This window comes from Bubalus bubalis, chromosome 17 (genome assembly GCF_019923935.1).
Source record: "Bubalus bubalis isolate 160015118507 breed Murrah chromosome 17, NDDB_SH_1, whole genome shotgun sequence".
NCBI lineage: Eukaryota > Metazoa > Chordata > Mammalia > Artiodactyla > Bovidae > Bubalus > Bubalus bubalis.
The window spans coordinates 55,449,474-55,469,311 of NC_059173.1; the positions used below are offsets into that span (position 1 = coordinate 55,449,474).

A 19,838-nucleotide genomic window follows, 5' to 3' on the forward strand; every position below is an offset into this window, starting at 1 on the left:
GGAGTTTCAGCCTTAGCATCATTCCTTCAGAAGAAATCCCAGGGCTGATCTCCTTCAGAATGGACTGGTGGGATCTTCTTGCAGTCCAAGGGACTCCCAAGAGTCTTCTCCAACACCACAGTTCAAAAGCATCAATTCTTTGGTGCTCAGCTTTCTTCACAGTCCAATTCTCACATCCATACATGACTACTGGAAAAACCATAGCCTTGACTATAGATGGACCTTTTTTGGCAAAGTAATGTCTCTGCTTTTGAATATGCTATCTAGATTGGTCATAACTTTTCTTCCAAGGAGTAAGCGTCTTTTAATTTCATGGCTGCAGTCACCATCTGCAGTGATTTTGGAGCCCCCCAAAATAAAGTCGACACTGTTTCCACTGTTTCCCCATCTATTTCCCATGAAGTGATGGGACCAGATGCCATGATCTTCGTTTTCTGAATGTTGAGCTTTAAGCCAACTTTTTCACTCTCCACTTTCACTTTCATCAAGAGGCTCTTTAGTTCCTCTTCACTTTCTGCCATAAGGGTGGTGTCATCTGCATATCTGCTGCTGTTGCTAAGTCACTTCAGTCGTGTCCAACTCTGTGCGACCCCATAGACGGCAGCCCACCAGGCTCCCCTGTCCCTGAGATTCTCCAGGAAAGAACACTGGAGTGGGTTGCTATTTCCTTCTCCAATGCATGAAAGTGAAAAGTGAAAGTGAAGTCGCTCAGTTGTGTCCGACTCCTAGCGACCCCATGGACTGCAGCCCACCAGGCTCCTGAGGTTATTGATATTTCTCCCGGCAATCTTGATTCCAGCTTGTGTTTCTTGCAGTCCAGCATTTCTCATGAAGTACTCTGCATATAAGTTAAATAAGCAGGATGACAATATACAGCCTTGACGTACTCCTTTTCCTATTTGGAACCAGTCTGTTGTTCCATGTCCAGTTCTAACTGTTGCTTCCTGACCTGCATATAGGTTTCTCAAGAGGCAGATCAGGTGGTCTGGTATTCCTATCTCTTTCAGAATTTTCCACAGTTTATTGCGATCCACACAGTCAAAGGCTTTGGCATAGTCAATAAAGCAGAAATATATGTTTTTCTGGAACTCTTTTGTGTAATTTTAAAATAGCATAAATGAATATATATATATATTCATACCTGGATTCTGGTCCTGGGCTCACTAGAGGGCTTGCCTGTGGTTGGGGCATCTGAGGTGACAAGTGGGGTGGGAGGAACCACCCCACTTTATCTGGAACCAAGTCCTTCACTGGTAAACACCTGTCCCGACTCCTTCTGCAGGCATGTTTTTCCAGTTTACCCACTGAGGTTTTCCTAGTGTATCTGCCACTGCGGGTGCTGATTTGGGGACATGGTCTCTGATTCTGAACTTTGTCCCTGTTCCCTTCAGGAGAAACACAAACCCTTCCTGTGGACTGCTTTTGTGTCCTTGAGCTAAGGACAGTTTTACCTTTTAAAAGCGTTGTTAAAACAACAATGAAAGAAAGTGACAAAAATCATATGTGACTCACAAAGCCTGAAATATTGACCTGGCCCTTCACAGAAGAGAATTTGTGGATCCCTGGACCAACAGGGGTCAGCACATTGCCCAGGGGAACCTCTGGGTCTGGAGTTCCAGTTTCCTCTCTGGGTAGTATTTTCTCATAAATTCTGGCTTTCAAGAAGTTTTCTTACTTTCCCACCAATTTAGCTACTCATCAAAGAAGGGCTCCCCTTGTGGCTCAGCTGGTAAAGAATCCCCCTGCAATGCAGGAGACCTGGGTTTGATCCCTGGGTGGGGAAGATCCCCTGGAGAAGGGAACGGCTACCCACTCCAGTATCCTGGCCTGGAGAAATCCATGGACTGTATAGTCCATGGGGTCGCAAAGTGTCGGACATGACTGAGCAACTTTCACTTCACTTCAAAGAAGATTTTTAAATATTTTGTCCAATGTTTTTAAGTATTCTGTAGTTTGGAGATTTTCTTTGGCTATCTGATTCCTCATAATATATGGGAAAGACAATCCACTCCTCTGCTTCCTGTTAAGCAAGTCTCAGTGTTGTAGAACTACAAGAATGGGACATTGCTGACTATGAGTCAGTTTTGGAAGGTACAACATCATAACAAATTTCACTTTTTAATTTTTTAAAAATAATTTTAGTTTATTTTTGCCTGCACTGGGTCTTTTTTTACATACATTTATTTTAATTGGAGGCTAATTACTTTACAATAGTGTAGTGGTTTTGCCATACTTTGACATGAATCCGCCATGGGTGTACATGTGTTCCCCATCCTGAGCCCCCCTCGCACCTCCCTCCCCATCCCATCTTTGCACGAGTTTTCTCTAGTTGGGATGCTCAGGCTCCTCTTTGCCATGGCTTCAGTTGCTATGGAGCACGGGCTCTGGTCCATGGGCTGCAGTAGCTGCAGCTCATGGGCTCTAGAGCGTCTGCTCGATAGTTGGTGCACAGGCTTAGTTGCTCCGTGGCATGTGGAATCTTCCCGGTCCAGGGATTGAACCCACGTTCTCTGCATTGGCAGGCAGATTCTTCTTATCCATTGTGCCATCAGCAAAGTCTGTAACTAATTTTATTTTGAAAGAATGAGTGTAGAGCCTAATACCTCACATTGGGATCTTAAGGCAAAGTGCTTTCTTTCACAACTAAAATTAGGCAACATTCCCTGGGACCCACCTTGTGGATGGTGTGTGTGTGTTTGCACATGTTCCTGCTTGGAGACTATGGTTGCATCCATCCTATTTCTGTCTCCGGATTAGAACTGTTCCTGTTCAGGGAGTGTTCCCTGACTAAACAGCGATCTTCCTATCAATCTAATAATATTCAACTTTCAGGGGTTTTTTGCTTTCCATTCCTGAGATTTTTGAGCAGTCTGGAGATGCCTGCCCATTTATGGAAGCAGCCCCAGGGTCTCTGGCAAAGGGGTTGGGAAACCCAACATTGTCAGCCCAAACTCTGGCCCTAAATAACATCCTCCCTTTTCTCCTCCTCCTCATTCCAAAAAAGACAGAAAAAGAAAGTAATATGAGGCAAATGGACCACTTCTGATTTTCTCGATTGTTCGGGAAAGGCTATGTGTTGTTAGGTGCACAGGGGTTTTGCTGGTGTGACACCAGGCTTGGGCCCAATCTTATTCCCAGGTCTAACTCTGTTGTGTTCTTGTATTCTGTAATTAACTTCTCTGAGCTCACATTTATTTATAGATATTGATGTTATTCCAAAGTCCTGAAATTTTTTTTTTTTTTCCCTTAGAGATTTGAGACCCTTGGCTCCCGTTAGATCTATAATACCAATGACAGCTGTGTTGTGTGTACAGCGCTCATAGCAACCAAGGGCTGTGCCCGCCAATGAAAACTGGCTCTGGTTTCTCCCCTATTTAGTGAATGATCCTTAAGAACAAAGAAGGCAGGAACGTTGGAGCGAGGCACAGAATGAGGGCCTAGGTTGTGGGGGGAGGGGCATCATGACTACGATCTGACCTTCTGGATGTTTCCACAGGGGACAGAGTGGGAATGTCTTCCACAAAAGAAAGGTCTGAGGGCTTGGGCGAGTCTCATTGTTAACTTCTACGCGTGTGTGCTTAGTCCCTCAGTTGTGCCCGACTCTTTGCAACCCTGTGGACTACAGCCCACCAGGCTCCACTGACCGTGGAATCTCCAGGCAAGAATACTGGAGTGGGCTGCCATGCCCTCCTCCAAGGGCTCTTCCCAACCCAGGGATCGAACCCAGGTCTCCTGCATAGCAGGCAGATTCTGTATCGACTGAGCCACCAGGGACCTGCCAGCAAATACCGGCTCCCCTCACACGCACGCCCCTCCCCGCCCCCCACCCACGGTTGGAGACTTTGGTGGTATTCTACCTGTGCCAGGGTATGAGACTGCAGATGGATGAAGGGACGTCTAAGCATGGTTTTTTTTTTTAAGTCTTTATTGAATTTGTTGCAATACTACTTCTGCTTTGTGTTTTTTTTTGGCCCCAAGGCATGTGGGATCGAACCGTCTCCTGATCTTTGATGGAGCGGAAAAGTCTCTTAATTTTTTTTGGTTGGTTGACCACCACTAAGGATGCATCTCTAGGAGATGTGTTCTGAAGTCTGAAAGTGGTCGTAGGCTTATGGGGGGGAGAGGCGCGGAGGGAAGGGAGACAGTTTAAAAGATATTTTTATTTATTTGACTGCACCACCTCATTGTTGCATCTAGTTCCCTGACCAGGAATCAACCCAGGGCCCCCTGCGTTGGGAGCGAGGAGTTTTAGCCACTGGATCACCAGGGAAGTCCCTCCCTGTCCCTTATGCTTACTGCCAAGAGCAGAGAGTCATTGTGAGACCTGAGGGTGACTCTACCAACCAGTGGGATGAAATACTGTGCAAACTAATTTCTGTTGTTGGATCCCTAAGGATGATGGAACCATGGTTCTAAAACATCTCAGAAATAACGAAACCTGTCTAGGTACTGAATTTCTTGTCAGTTGGTACCCTCACTCTATGTATAGTAATTATCACAGAGCCAAAATAACCCACTTCTTCCCCTATCAGGCCTGTTTCCCCAATCTGGTGGAACGAATCATTCAACCAAGGCGAGGAGATGAGTGGGAATGCTGACATTGGCGTAGAAAGGATTGTGAGACTTAGAAAAGAACTCAACACATTTTCTTTCTTATTTGTTTGGCTGCACCGGGTCTTGTGTGGCATGCAGGATATTTAGCTGTGGCATGCAAACTCAGTTGCAGCATGTGGGATCTAGTTCCCTGACCAGGGATCGAACCCTAGCCCCCTGTATTGGGACCTACTGGACCACGAGGGAAGTCCCTAAACACATTTTCCTATGTTTTGAATAGCGGTTTAGCAGCTAGTACTCCAAATATGGGCGCTAACAGTCTAGGAAACTGGGTGGTCAAGTTGGCCCAGCTGGCTTATTACAAAGCACTGCGGAGTTTTGCATTCTCCATTCTTGAAACAATGAGTATACTGCATGGCTTCTTAAAAGCCCACGAAGTGCAGTGTCTAAAAGGGCAGCGCCTCTACTTCCTGAATGAATGGTAAATAAGCCATGTGGTCACCACTGTCTGCTACTTGACAGGTGACTCTGAGGGCCCCTGGTGACTCTGTCACCCCGGTGACATCTCTGCTCCAGGGGAAGTGGGCACCAGGCTGGCGGTGCAGGCTGTGCATGCGGCCCTTTTCCTGTTACAGCTGGAGCAGGGACAACACTCTGAAGTGGGAAACAAGGTCCAGCAGGTTTATTCTACCTCAAAGACCTACACATTCTCTGCAAGTGGTCTCATCCAGCACAGTGTTGAAAACTACAGCCCTTGACAGAGAGGAACAGCGATGACTTAGTGAAGACCTGCTTGGAAGTTGTTAATAGTTACTGTGTTTTGTACAAAGCCTTGTTCCAGAGGAGTTGCCCTTGGGACTTGGCTGCTGAAGTTCCTAGCATGGTGAGAATGGGTCCCACTGAACACATTTCCCAGTCCAGGAGCCCCTGCTCTAGTGGAAGGACCATGGACGACGGAGTCAGGAGGGATGGCTTCCAGATCTTGGGTAATGGCTTCCACCCCAGATGGCAGCTTTGTTGGTGATCACAGGTGCTTGGGGAGATCAACCTTGTGATTGTGGAGGCATGAGCAAAATGGAGAGTGGCTCCCAATGTGGCACAGGCACAGTTCCCAACGATCTCCTTCAAATGTCCTCTGACCTAGGAATGAAGCATGGATTGGCCCCTGATGCTTTCCAGCCATTCACACAGCAGTGGTCACTTGGGCAGGAAGCAGCTCTGGGAGGCCAGGGCATCCAACATGGCTTGCTTGGCTTTTGCCAGCAAATAGTGTAGTGTTCACAGCCTCTGGAGGTGGGCCAGGCCAGGTGGAAGGCTTCCATCATAAGTTGAACCACACCAGGCACGTGCGACTTACCTGCCTCGAGGTGACACATTGGCATCTTGGATGGGCCGGACCCAGAGGCTCTGAGCCACACCAGGGCCTGCCTGGTGGGTGATAACAACAAATAGGGTACCTCTCCCCTTTTTCATCTTCCTTTCCTACTTCCGTAGGCTGGCATTCCCACCTTGCTAATGTGAACAAATTGCTGTTTAAAACCTGTTAGACGTGTACAAGTAAGTATAAATGAGGACTTGCTGCCCCAGCCCATCTGGTGGGCTCCGCAGTGTAACCTTCTTTAGGGTGATCTGCCCACTGGTAGCTCAGATCAAGTGTTCGGTTCCTACCCAACAACATTTCAAGAGACTTTAGCAGCCATTCTTCTGCTGAGCTGCTCGAAATCTATATTGTTTTCAATTTTTAATTTTCAGCATGTGGGACCTTAGTTCTCCAACCAGGGATTGAACCCGCACCCTCTGCATTGGAAGCACAGAGTCTTAACCATTGGACCTCCAGGGAACTCCCTCAAAATCTTTTTAATTACTTCACTTAGAGGCACAGAGCTAAGAGGAGGTCTACCTGGCATTTGACTTACCCGAGAGAGATAAAGAAGTTATTAAAATCTCTTGTTCTTTGAACACAATCATGACAGCGATAAATATGGATGTTTTCTCACCCACAGTTCCACCGTGGAATCCCAGATGAGGTTACAGTTAGGTAAAGGATGACACAAACATACGCCTCAGGTTCCATTTTATTAAAAAACAAAACCAAACAAAATTTTGCAATGGAATTTCCTGGAATTCACAATCCTTTTCAAATTTTCATAACTGCATGTTTTTTGAACTTTACAGAAGAACACGATTGCACTTATTTACATGATAGTCTTCTATATAATAAAAAGAGCCATGTTGTATGATTGAATGATTCCAATTATTATCCTTAATATCTTATCATTAGCCTGTATGAGACAACAGCTTCTGCTCTCCAAGCACATAGAGAATAGAAAAAATCAAAATAAAAGTTGTGTCTCTTAATAGAAGACAATTCCTGTTAAAGATGGTTTCTTTTAAACTTCTGTGTATTTCAAGAGGGATATAAAGTGCTTTAGAAGGAGTAAGGTAGGTGCCTGAGGTGGGGAAGAAGAAAAAGAGATTTATACAGAAAAAAACAAAATGAAACTCAATAACTACACCATCTGAACTAATCATTTAAATATGCCTGTGACTTGTATAGAAGATAATGTTTGGGTAGAACAGCTACATAATTCACTACTAAATTTTTTTTTAACAATTAAGAACAAACCAAAGTCCAAATAAGAAGTTACTGGTGAAAATGCCGTGGGGAGTAACTTTGGTGATTTTGAGTCATGTGGCAAATAAGACAAGGAACAGTCTCATAATCTGAGTATCGTGAGAATGAGTTAGGGACCATTATACGTGGGATCTTCAGATCTCAAGGGGCCGCTGAGTAAAATTCTAACAGTGACGTCATTCGTTTTACAATGAAAGCGCTTAATCTGTGTTGGCAGGGGGTGGGGGGTGGGTAATAAATCCACTGAAGTTTTTTCTTGTTAGTAGGAAGGGACTAGACATTGACTTAAGATGTCATGTCTGAACTATTTCTGAATGGTAAATTCATTCTTTGTAGGAGATTTTTTTCCCCCCAACGGAAATAATAATATCCTACCTAAAGAGGTTAAAATAAGTTGGTTTTTCTTTCCTTTTCACATTGCTGAGCTGTCAGTTGCTGGTCTTGATCTGCAGTCCACAGAATCAGTGTCTTGTATATACTGCTTGGGAGGCTCTTCCCAGAAACTAGAACAATCATCCTTCCAGCTTGTGAACATTTAGAAGAATAACACCCATTATTTTTTCAAGAAATGAATGGAATGTAACTTTTCACGAGTACAAAATTACTTCAAGTTTTCTAAATATAAGGGACATCTCACTATAAAAATAACAACCCCTCCCTCCCCTCCCCCACCTCGACATCTCTTTCTAATTATAAAATGGTACAACCATTTCAGATTACTAATGTGAAAGCAGGAAGTAAATATATTATGTACACGTACAAACACGTCAGTATCTCACACCATTTACATTCATGTGAAAGAAATCTGTTTATTGATCTTCCTTTGCAATTTGACAAGAAAAAAGTTGAGATACTGTTACAAAACAATGAGGCCCTTGTCTTAGAACTCTGTACAAACATTCCAGCCAGAGGCATCTCCTTTGCAAACAGAGCAAACAATATTCTTTCAACATTTTGTGGAAGAAGGGGGCTGCTGACAGAGAGATGTTCCATGGGACCCTCCTCCAGTTTTCAGAGTTTGTGACGTTCCTCCCTATTTTGACAAAAGTGGACCAAATTCTCAACTACTGAGGAAACTACAATAAAAGGCAAATCACTACTAGTTGTTGAGGAAATGGTGACTCTCGTCAGATGAGCTGGCTGAAAGGATAATGGTGAGGATTCCAGCAGAGGGCACCCTGCTCCCTTGCAATAACATCCCGTTTAACACTAAGTACCGTAGACGCCAACGCAAACACAGACTGAAGAGTCCTTAAGTTAATAGTCCTGCCATTGCTTCACGATCCATTACTACAGGCAAAGTTTGGTATTTTCTTCAAAAGAGCAGGATATGCTATAATTAACTAGCTCTTATACACGAAAATTCTTTGGCTATTTAAAATCTTCACATTCTCAAAGAGAACAATATTCTGAGTTCAATAAAGCGCTCAATTTGTCTGAAACTTCTGAGGGAAAAGGAGCCTAAGCACTCGACTGTCAAGATGGTGCAGTAGTAAGGCCATGATGCTTTTTTTTTTTTCAGATTTCTGGATTTCATAAGAGAAATCCAGCCTGCAAGAGAAAACCCCCTCAGATTTCTTCACAGTTTCATTCGACCAAGTGAACCAACTTCACTTTTATTTATGAGCACATTGGGAAAAAGTTACACTAGCCACTGGAAGAAACATGTGTCCATTGGGATGGTGGACACATGTTTGGATGGTCTTTGGTTTATACAGTACACATGGTCCCCATCTGACGTTCTCTGCTTCTCCAAGTCTTTCACTTCAGTAAGGATGACAAGACCACCGATGTCCTGCCAAGCAACGACTTTAGGTGACTCAGAATGAGCTACCTTCTCCATGGGTTTTCTCCCTCCCTCTCTTCAGACCTACAGAGCCTCTGGAGAGATACATGTTTTTGACTTATTATTATCCTCAACAAATATTTGTCCAGTGGCCAGAGACAGAATGGCTTGGTGGTAAATGCAAATGTTAACAGTAGCACAAGGATAAGAAGGTCTTTAATCACGGAGATTTCTGGAGAAGCCACTTGATCATGAAGCACTCAAGACAGGCATCATTTAGAGGACAGTAAAGAGAGATGTAAATAACCTCAGCAGCTCCTTTGCAGAATGAGAGGGGTTTGCAATTAAAGGACTTGATAATGAAGAGTCTACATCCAGGATCTGGATGCACTGCTTGAGTTTTGGGATGATTAATTTAGTGACACCCAAAGGTCAAAGAGCACAGTGTGGCTACTCATCTGTGGGTCTTTATAAATTACAAGGGGCCTGGAGTCATGAGATGGGGAAGGGAGGGCAGGAAGGTAAGAGGTAAGTGATGAGAAATGCACAACTGCTTTTCAGAATTAATTTATTTTTCAGATAATCCCAACCTTCTTTGCAATCAGGAGTGTTTAACTCACAAGTGTTAAACTCCTTAAGACGAACACAAGCCCCCAAAGAGGTCAGCTCTAAAACTGGAGGGTTTTAGTTTTAAATCCTCTGATTTAAAAGTGATTCAGGAAGAGCATCCATGTACTTTCCCTGCCATCTTCTTTTCTAACTCCCTGTGGGTAAAAGCATCCCTGTGCATGAGCGCTTAGTTACTCAGTCGTGTCAGACTCTTTGCGACCCTCTAAACTATAGCCCAGCAGGGTCCTCTGTCCATGGGATTTTTCAGGCAAGAATACTGGAGTGGGTTGCCATTTCCTCCTCCAGGGAATCTTCCCGACCCAGGAATCGAACTGGCATCTCCTGCATCTCCTGCATTGCAGGAGGATTCTTTACCCGCTGAGTCATCAGGAAGCCGTATCCTCACCACCTTTTAATTGCCCTCATCAAAAGTACTGTTTAGTTCTGGCCATGCAAATAACACAGAGGGAGTTCTGTGATGCAGGGCACCTCACAAGGAACTACGCGTCCCTCACTTTGGGGGAATGGTTTCTTTTTGCTTCTTTTTCAGTCTCGAGGAAGAAGTGGCCTCTCAGATCACTTACAAAGAGCAAGTTCTTGTGCCGAGATGTTAAGAAGCAGGAGTGGACATCGGATACGGTACAGCCCATGTGTTTTTCCAAGAAATCCAAACCCTGGGGGCCTGTGGTGGACTGAGAAGGTCGCACATGCTGGGGGTGGAAGATAACAGATTAGACAGCATTCTGGAATTGTTACCTTGCTATTATTTGCCTCGGAGACTTTTCTGGAAAGGAAGTCTTTTTTTTTTTTTTTTTTTTTTAAGGCAATAGCTAGAGGTGGTCTGTGATAAAATTAGTGACATGAGAAGTGAAAATGAGGCAAACTCCACTACAGAGGAAGTTAATTTGCTTTTATAGTCAACTGGTTTTCCTCATCAGAAGTGCAGAGATAGATTCTGCCACACAATAAAAAGAAGAAAAACGTCAACAACAGGAGGGACGGTAATCACAATAACAACACCTCCTCAGATCCACTAAGGGTTTTCTGTCCTGAAAGATGGGAAAAGGATGCATGTGGGGGTGTGCAGACAAAGAAAGAGATAGGCAGTCAGAGAGGCAGAGAGAGACACACCCAGACAAAAAAGGAAAGAAATCTAAATGAAAGTATTATTAAAAAATGCTACCAGAAATGGCCTCAGAGGCTCTATTACCACAGAGGGTTGGAGCCTCCCTCCACAGAGGGTGTGACTCTCTCTGTGGTTTTCTGAAAGGGTTTTGCTTTGATGAGGTTTCTTTGTTTTCAGTCCAGGTGATGCCTTCAACAGACAACTAAATGCTCTGCAAGAATTTTCATCTCGACTTGATGAACGTGATGGTAGTAAGAATCCAAGACAGGCTGTCTGTCATCGTTTTTGGTTCTGAAAGGATGTCAGCTTCAGGAATGTCAGAGCACTAGCAGAAGTAGCCTGGGTACCATGGGTTGGGATGACCGAATCCAGACCCAGGAGCATGCAGGATGTTTCCAGCAGAATGAGGGAAAACAAAACAGAGAAACCTCTTTGACCTATGACTGATTCATGTTGCTGTATGGCAGAGGCTAACACAATATTGTAAAGCAATTATCCCCCAATTAAAAACAAAACAAAAAAACACCCTCTTTGCCTCCATGGTCATGATTATTACTCAGTGACGTCAGAAAAGGTAGATGCCTTTGCTACTTTTAACTTTCTACTTTCTCCAAGCTCTCCATCACTCCCTGCCAGGATGACAGAGTTGACACTTTAGGGGTAATCCAAACCTAGAGATGAAATCAAAATATCGATACTCTATTCATGATCGAAGCTCAGTTCTGCCCAAAGGGATCAGCCACACAGGATGCAGCAATTCCTAGAGGGGGCTCTAAATTACTCTGAGGGAATGGGGATGCTCGTTTTCTTGCCCACCTCCTTGGGGCCGAAGGGGGATGTTTACTTCTGAGTTGAGAGCTGGTTTCTGAGTTTCAGGGCATCATAATTCATCAACTTGAGGCTGGAAAGTCACAAGCTCCTAAGACTTCTCCTGTATTGAGAAGGCCACACAGAGTCTCGTGTTTGGAGTCAGTATGTACCTTGCCACTTTTTCCTCCCAAATCCATGCATTTTAGCCAAAGTGATGGGGCTAGGGGCCACTGGGACTAGGAAAAGACCATCTGCAGGGGGACCAGGGGTGGAAGTAAATCTGCATTACTAGAATATGGAATTCTGTTTGGCTCCTGAATGCCACACATCTGTCCAAGGGTGGATGTGAAGGATATAATTTTGTCTCAGCACCAAACCAACATGCTTTGGGTGACTTCTTTAAAAAACAAACAAACAAAAAAACTGGTCAAGGAAGTAACGGCAAATGGTCATGGACAATTGTGGTAAGGTTAAACAGGCCCAGCAAAAATTTCAGGAAGGATGTTCTGAATATTTATCCATTATAAGGCAAGTGGGTCTCTGGGCCTCTCATTAGGTGACCTGGGTGGGATCCAGTTCTCTCTAGTGGTAATTAGGTTTTAACCCCTTTTATTTGTAAGGGTCAGAGAATCTTGGGAGAACATTGGAGAAGCTCTAGCCCTGTGTTCTCCAAGGTGACAATGAACCACGTGTGGCTGCTGAAGACTGGAGCATTAGCCAGTCCAAACGGACAGCTGAGTGACTGTCAAACACAAGCTGCCTTTAGTAGACTTAGTATGAAAAAGAATGCCAAGTATTTCATGAATACTTTTTATACTAATTACCTGTGGAAACAGTAACGTTGGAACAAAGAAGTATATTATGGAAATTACTCTTACCTGTTTTCTTTCGCTTTTTAAAAATGTGGCCAGTAAGAAATTTGAAATTACATGTGGGACTTCTACTATATTTCTATTGGAGAGTGCTGGTCTAGACTCTACAGAAAAATGCACATCAAGTCTGCAGATGCTTCAAGAGGGTTCCCATGTCCTTTGATACTTTCTATGAGCCACGGGGGGCCCAGGTCAGGGTTTATTCTTTGGGAGGATGATCTGTGTGGGAATGGCTCTTTCCATTTTTTTTTTAACCCTTCCATGCCAGTTAATTATTATTCTTTTTTCTTAAAATTAACAAAGTCATGGGAAAATTCTTCAGAAACACGTCTTTGGTAAAGGAGAACCTTCTAGACTCACGGAGCTTGCAGCAGAACCTTCCTAGGGTCAGGTCCACGGACTCAGCTCTGCCACCTGGGCGCGTCATCACCTAGGCAGCATCTTTTAGGGGCTGCTGGGCTACGGCACACATAAGCAACCAATTCCTGATCTACCTGGTCACTGGCAGGAAGAGAGAACACCCACCAATCCTAAAGGCATTTTCTCTCTGGGCATGGGATCCAATTTATATAATTATCCTCTTCATTCCCTTTGACTTAATACCAAACTTTGTTTTGGACAAAGTGGACTGAAGGAGGGGTAGGTGGTACAGGCCTTTGCTGACCTAGAAAAAGAAATACCTTGAGATGAAGAATTCCACACTGAGAACGAGGATTTGAAGGTATCCAGAGGCTGCAGACTCTGTGACTAAGTGTGGCTTTTTAAAGCAAGGCAAAACAAAGCAACTCCTCCTTGGCCTTAGAACTTCCATTATTTAGACAGTCAGTCTCAGCCACATAGGCGTGCTGAGTCTCAAAAAGCTGTTGTTATATGTTACATGTCAAGTAACTCTGCCTGCCCAAGGTAGAAAGTCTGCTGTGTGTCATCACTCACCGCTAAAAATGGGTCCCCCTGGCAAAATGCTCATTAGTGGTCCTAAGACCGGCAGGAGCCTTGGGCATCATCTTGTTAAACACCTTCTCTTTACAGATGCTGAAGCCAAGGCCCAGCAAGCACGCGGCTCAACTCCGCCTCCTGACTCCGGATTCAGCACTGCCTTTATTCTTCCCTGCCTTGGACACCCTGGATTTCACGACAGGAAGTGTTGGACTCCTACAGAGATGTGACATTTCTGAAGGTGGTGACCATTTTCTCTGCCTTTGCTGCCTACTTAGAAAGTATCAAATAGGAAATCGTTAAAGGCAGAGAAAAAAGCGCCTTCAGGGGTCTCCCTTGACATCTACACCGTGTTCCAGCAGGCAGCACAGTTTTACAGCAGAACCAAACTCTGTTTTTGCACGAGGATGAGTGTGGCAAGGCAGAAGGGCCTCATCACATACGTAAATAACTCAACGAGAGAAGCGTTCTTTCCCAGGTAACCCATGCCCAGCAGCCTGGCCTTTCACAGATGTCGAGGTGATCCATCTAACGGTCCAGAGAAACAATGTACAACTGCCTTAGTCATCCACGCATCTGGAGAGTCTCGAATGTATTACAAAATTGCCCACTGAAAAAATAGCACATCTCTGTCATAGTTACAAAAAAAGAATAAAAACATAAAGAGTTTAAAAACACCAGGTGGATTTTCAGAATTCATTTTGATACCTCGTTTCCTCTCCCTCTGACTTTGTCTCTCAGTCAGGAGAAACTTGATTTTAACAATTCCCACGCTGTACTTTTGAGATCGAGTCTTCTATTACACTCCACCTCCCACCTCCCACTTGGTATCTGGACGCACTCGGGGGAGCCCTGGGAAGCAGTTTCCTAAGGATTCACCTAAATCCTTCCTCGAGGTCTGGTGAGGTTGAACAGAAGTGTACTGGAATTAAAGTAAGACCTGGATGCTCTGTGTTGGATCCAAAGATGCTTGGATCTTTTCCAAAGCTTCCATCTCCTGCAGGACCCACTTGTGGAGGTAACAGGAGATTGTCGTAGCCTTGGGAAACCAATGCAACAGACGGTTCACTTTCAGGAAGGGTATGTGGTATCTGGTTTGAAAATTAGGCTTGTCGTCCCAGTGACGGACAAGCCCTACAGCCACTTGGAATGGCGCTAATGCTCCAAGAGGGAAATTGTGATTTCAGCATTTCAGTCAAAGACTGCTAAGACCCAGAAGGATTGACGTGCCTCCCTAGAGCTTCCTCCTCAAGTCACGTGAGTCCTTAACAGAGCTGGGCAAGTGGAAGCCAGGGTGTGTAGTGAAAAACATGAGCAGTGGCCTCCGCAGATTCAGAGCTTGGTGTTGGGCTCTCTGGCAGCTGGGAGTTTTAAGACCCACTTAAAAGAACTTAGATTCTAAACGAAAGCTGGCCTTAGACTGTTTCAAGGTGCCGAGGCACTTCCCAAAGCCATGCACACTTCATGCTGAGAGGTCAAGGCCATTAATCTCAGAGATGGAATACAAACTGGTCAGAGCAGGAACTGATGCTTCTAAACAGAACTCGGCACGAAAGCTGGAGTGAATCAAAGGAAACACAAAGGAGTGAACATAAAGTAAACTACACATAGTCCTTAAAAAGAAACCGACGAAGAAATCAACCACATTCCCCAAACAGGAAAACAAGACCCCAGGAAAAACTGAAATGAAACCAAGAAGCCCTAAGAGTGTCCTTTCAGTCTGTTTCGGGAACTTCTGAAGTGTGTGTCTACAAGGACATGAGAGAGAAAATCAGCTTTCAGCTTCCCAGGTGCCAAGGCCAGGGCCTGCTGCAGAGACGGAGAAATTGCATCCTGATGAACGTGACTTTGGATATTGCTTTGCGGTACCATTCTTGAGTGGAGCGCCCTGGAGTTGCCAAGGTGTTCTGGAGATGTTGAGTGCCGGGTCCAATCTTGGGGCACTCCTCCCTCCCTTCCCCTCGCATCCTACCATCCCTCTTTTCTCTATTTGCCGTTTCAAGATTTCACCTCTTCGCAGTCTTGGTCAGTGGAAAGTTCTACATCAGACAGTCCAACTTCCATCGCCATGATCAGTGAGATATCAGAATCACTGCTTATAGCTGGCTCCTGCTCACCTGAGGGGGAAACAAAGTTCATGGTGAACACTGAGCTACGTCTTCAGAGGCTTAATATGGTTGCCTTTAATAAATAACATTTCATTGGTGCCAAAGTCATGGTGGTACAGTGGCTAGCATAGCTGCCTGCCATTTCACTGAAGCTCAAGAGAAGGTATCAGGAAAATCGCCTAGTTTGTAAAAAATAAATACATAAGAAAAAAGTCTAGCTATCTTATGCTAAGGGCATGTGTGGTAAGTCATATCAATTTGTGATCCCACAGACTGTAGCCCACGAGGCTCCTCTGTCCATGGGATTCTCCAGGCAAGAATACTGGTGTGGGTTGCCATGCGCTCCTCCAGGGGATCTTTCTGACCTAGGGATCAAACCTGCATCTCTTATGTCTCCTGCAGGGGCAGGTGGGTTCTTTACTGCCAGTGCCAACTGGGAAGCCCTTCTCACACTATGAAAAGATGTATCTTATAAGTATATATCTAAGGAGGGAAAAATACACTGAATATCTCTAAGTAGGGAAACAAATTCTATATGGAAAAGCAGTTGAACAATTCACAGATGAAATGACTGATAAATGTGTATAAAATTTTTCAGAATATTAAAAACATGAACAATAAGATCAAAGGTATATGTCACCCTGGGGAACTTCCCTGGTGGTCTAGTGGTTAAGACTTTGCACTTCCATTACAGGGGGCACTGGTTTGATCCCTAGTCAGGGAACTAAGATCCTGCATGCTGCATGGTGGTCAGAAAAAAAAAGTATTATGTCATGCTGGGAATATTTGTAAAAAATTCACTGAGGGTTGTATTCTTAACGTACAGAGAACTTTTAAATAAGAAAAACTAAGAGTCCAACAGAAAAAATGGGTAAAGGTTACTGTTACACAATTCACAAAAGAATGCAATACAATTGACCAATAAATATCAGGTAAAAAGGAGCTACTCCTTTTTGTTTTGAAATCTTCACTCTTTAAAAAAGACTGTATTACACACATTGTGGTAGATATTTTGATCAACTGCATTCAGAACTGTGAAATTTTCACCCTGTAATTTCATTTCCATAGTATATTACAGAGAAATAATCAGAGATGCAAAAATATCCATTTAAGCATTATTTATAGCAGCAAAACATTGCAAGTAACAAAGCCTAACAATAAAAAATATCTCAGTAAACTATGTTACTTCTAAAAGACAATCTTCTTGTTATAATTATTAAAGTGATATTTCCAAAGAGTCTGTATTTACAGAAGAAAATGCTCCCAGTAAATGAAAACAGAAGTATTCAAAGCTTTATGTGCAGTGAAGTCAACAGAGAAAGTCAACTGGAAGTAAGAAAGCCAACAATATTAATAAGAGTTGTCTCAAATTTGGGGATTTATAATTATTTTCTTTTCTTTAAAAAATTTAGCTTTACTCCTAAACATGCTTCAGTGAACATATATCATTCATTCACTCAACATATAATTGAGTCCCTATTATATGTTAAGAATTGTGCTAGCTGTAGGGATATAGGGGTGAAAATGAGGCAATTTCAGTCCTCAAGGAGCTTACTGTCCAGTAGGCAGGCAGACCATTGACTTGTCAATTACACCCCAACACGATAAGCTCTTTGTTGTAAGATGTACCTGGTGTTATAGGAGGTAAGGGCGCTACATAACCATTTGCTGAGTCTAAGAAAGCTTTCCACTGGCTGCCATGTCTAAACTGAGTCCTATAGGGTAACTTGTATTTCAGCCAGACGAATGAGAAGGATGAATCTTTTAAGCACTGGCAATAGCACATACAGACGGTTGGAGTTGATAGACAGCTTTGTGCAGACATCAGACTGTATTTAAACATGACTGGGATGCAAAGGCAAGCTAGGGAGTATGAACAGGGGAGGCTGGGGAGCTCAGCTGCCTATAATAGAAAGTGTTAGTTGCTCACTTGCGTCTGACTCTTTGTGACCCAATGGACTATAGCCCACCAGGCTCCTCTGTCCGTGGGATTCTCCCAGGCAAGAATACTGGAGTGGGTTGCCATTCCCTCTCCAGGGGATCTTCCTGATCCAGGGATCAAACCTTGGTCTCCTGCATTGCAGGCAGATTCTTCACCATCTGAACCACCAGGGAAGCCTATCAGTTCAGTTCAGTTCAGTTGCTCAGTCGTGTCCGACTCTTTGCGACCCCATGAATCGCAGCCTATAAGGCAGCTTTAAAACCAGAAGATCTTGTATGTTCCATTACCCTACAGAAGAAACATGCAATTAAAAGACCAACAAAATATCTAAGTACTAAAGAATGCAGATGGTTATAATACTTTTGCTCTCATAATCACTGATATAATTTCTTCATGTTGAGGTACAGTTAAGAAAAAATAAATATGAGTTTCATGAAGGGTAGTGAATTTTCAAATGTTTACAAGGAGACAAACAGAGAACTGACACAGAGTTATGGTCTTAAGAATCAGTTTTAGAGAAATAAAGTATCTCACAGGGGTGTAGCCAACCTAAAGACTGAGATCTAAAATGTTTCCTAGACCCAAAAGTGCATGAGGTTCACATAACTATAGACACATCAATGGGTAGAATAAAGCTTTGGAGACAGATCTTGGGTAGAAGTATTTAGCTTTGTCAATGGTGGCATTCAACAAATTTTCAGGGGACTTCTCTGGTGGTCCACTGGTTAACAATCTGCCTTGCAATGCAGGGGACACAGGCTTGATCCTTTGTTGCGGAACTAGGATCCCACATGCCAGGGAGCAACTCAGCCTGAGCGCTGCAACTAGAGAGTCCGTGAGCTTCAATGAAAGATCCCACGTGCCACAACTAAGACCTGACTCAGCCATATAAATAAGTAAACATAAAAAAACACACTCACACAAATATTCAATAAAATTATTCATGCAGAAAAAAGATGAAATTGGATTCTTGCCTCACATATACATTCTAGGCTGGCTAAATATCTATATCTACATCTATTGATATATCTGTATCTACATCTATATCTATACCTATGCTGTGCTGTGCTTAGTCGCTCTGTTGTGTCCAACTCTTTGTGACCCTCTGGACTGCAGCCCGCCAGGTTCCTCTGTCCATGGGATTCTCCAGGCAAGAATACTGGAGTGGATTGCCATGCCCTCCTCCAGGGGATTTTCCCAACCCAGGGATCTAACCTGTGTTTCCTGCATTGCAGGTGGATTCTTTACCAGCTGACCTACCAGGGAAGCCCATCTATACCTATACCTGTACCTATGGTCCATCTTTATTTTGCATGTGTGTACTTCCTTCTCATTTATCCTCTTCTCCAGAGCTATCTGGTACCTTGCATCCCTGACCTTTGGGGAATTCTTTGATGCAAACTGGGGTGGTCCTCCTCTTCCTCACGTCTGCTTAGCACTTGTTTTCTCCGCATGGTTATGCGCTCGGCACCAGCTGGTGGAAGCTTTCACTCTGCAATCATAGTGAGCAGCGGGCAATGGATTTGGGCAGACGCAATCTGCACAGCCAGAGACAGAGGATTGCTCTGACTTTTAGGTCCACTAAGTCACTGATGCTTTATTCATTTCTTCCCAGTTGCCCAAATTTTGCCAGGGTTTCTTCTTACATTTTCCCTGTCCATGTTGGAAAATCCCTTTGCTATGGCTTTTGTGGGGTTTTAGGAGTGCCTAGAAGTAATTTCACGTGTTCAATGCATACTTTTTACTCAGTGTTCTCCACAAACATCACTTTTACAATGAGAAAATTATATGGGTTTCCCTAGTGGTTCAGACAGTAAAGAATCTGTCTGCAATGCGGGAGACCTGCGTTCAATCCCAGGGTTAGGAAGATCCCTTGGGAAAGGGAATGGTTACCCACTCCAGCATTCTTGCCTGGAGAATTCCATGGACAGAGGAGCCTGGCAGGTTACAGTCCAAGGGTCACAAAGAGTTGGACTTGACCGAACAACTAACACTTAAAATTATATTTATGAGAGTTAGGATCCTATCTTACTTTAGGAGACTGTAGTCTCAGCTATAAGTAATTATACATGTTATTCTGTATAAGTCACTTTCTCCTCTGGGGCTCAAGCTTTAAAATCTATAAAATGAGAGTTTGTACTAGGTATATTAGATGTCTTTCCAGTTGTTACAGTTTACTTATGTATATGTTGATGCAAGTCTAGCACAGTGCCTCAGACACGGTGGGTGCTCAATAAATAATTATTTAATAAAATTACCAGTGATAAAGAGTTGTAAGTTTTTCTTTTTTGCCATAACTCTTCAGTATGTTGTTTTCCACTAAAAACTTTTCTCTTAACAAAGAAGAAAGCCTGCAATTGTATGTTTAGTACAAGTACGCACTAAATGGGAGAGTTCACTGCTCTGAGGCACAAAGAAAACGGGAATATTCTTATTCCGGGAGATAAAAAATGAGGGCTA

At 43.7% G+C, this 19,838-nt stretch overlaps 1 protein-coding gene across 3 annotated transcripts in view; it reads right to left on the reverse strand.

The window, feature by feature from the left end:
• Positions 1-7,978: 7,978 nt before the first annotated feature.
• RNF150 (ring finger protein 150) overlaps positions 7,979-19,838 on the reverse strand; it is a 275,434-nt gene continuing 263,574 nt past the window's right edge. For 2 of the 3 annotated variants that reach the window (XM_025268101.3, XM_025268100.3), the window contains exon 7: positions 7,979-15,445. In XM_025268101.3, coding sequence (XP_025123886.1) covers positions 15,327-15,445 — 119 coding nt within the window. In that variant the 3' untranslated portion in view covers positions 7,979-15,326. Of the gene's footprint in view, positions 15,446-17,541; positions 17,667-19,838 lie in introns of those variants that run through there. The other variant, XM_025268102.2, reaches the window with a different exon arrangement.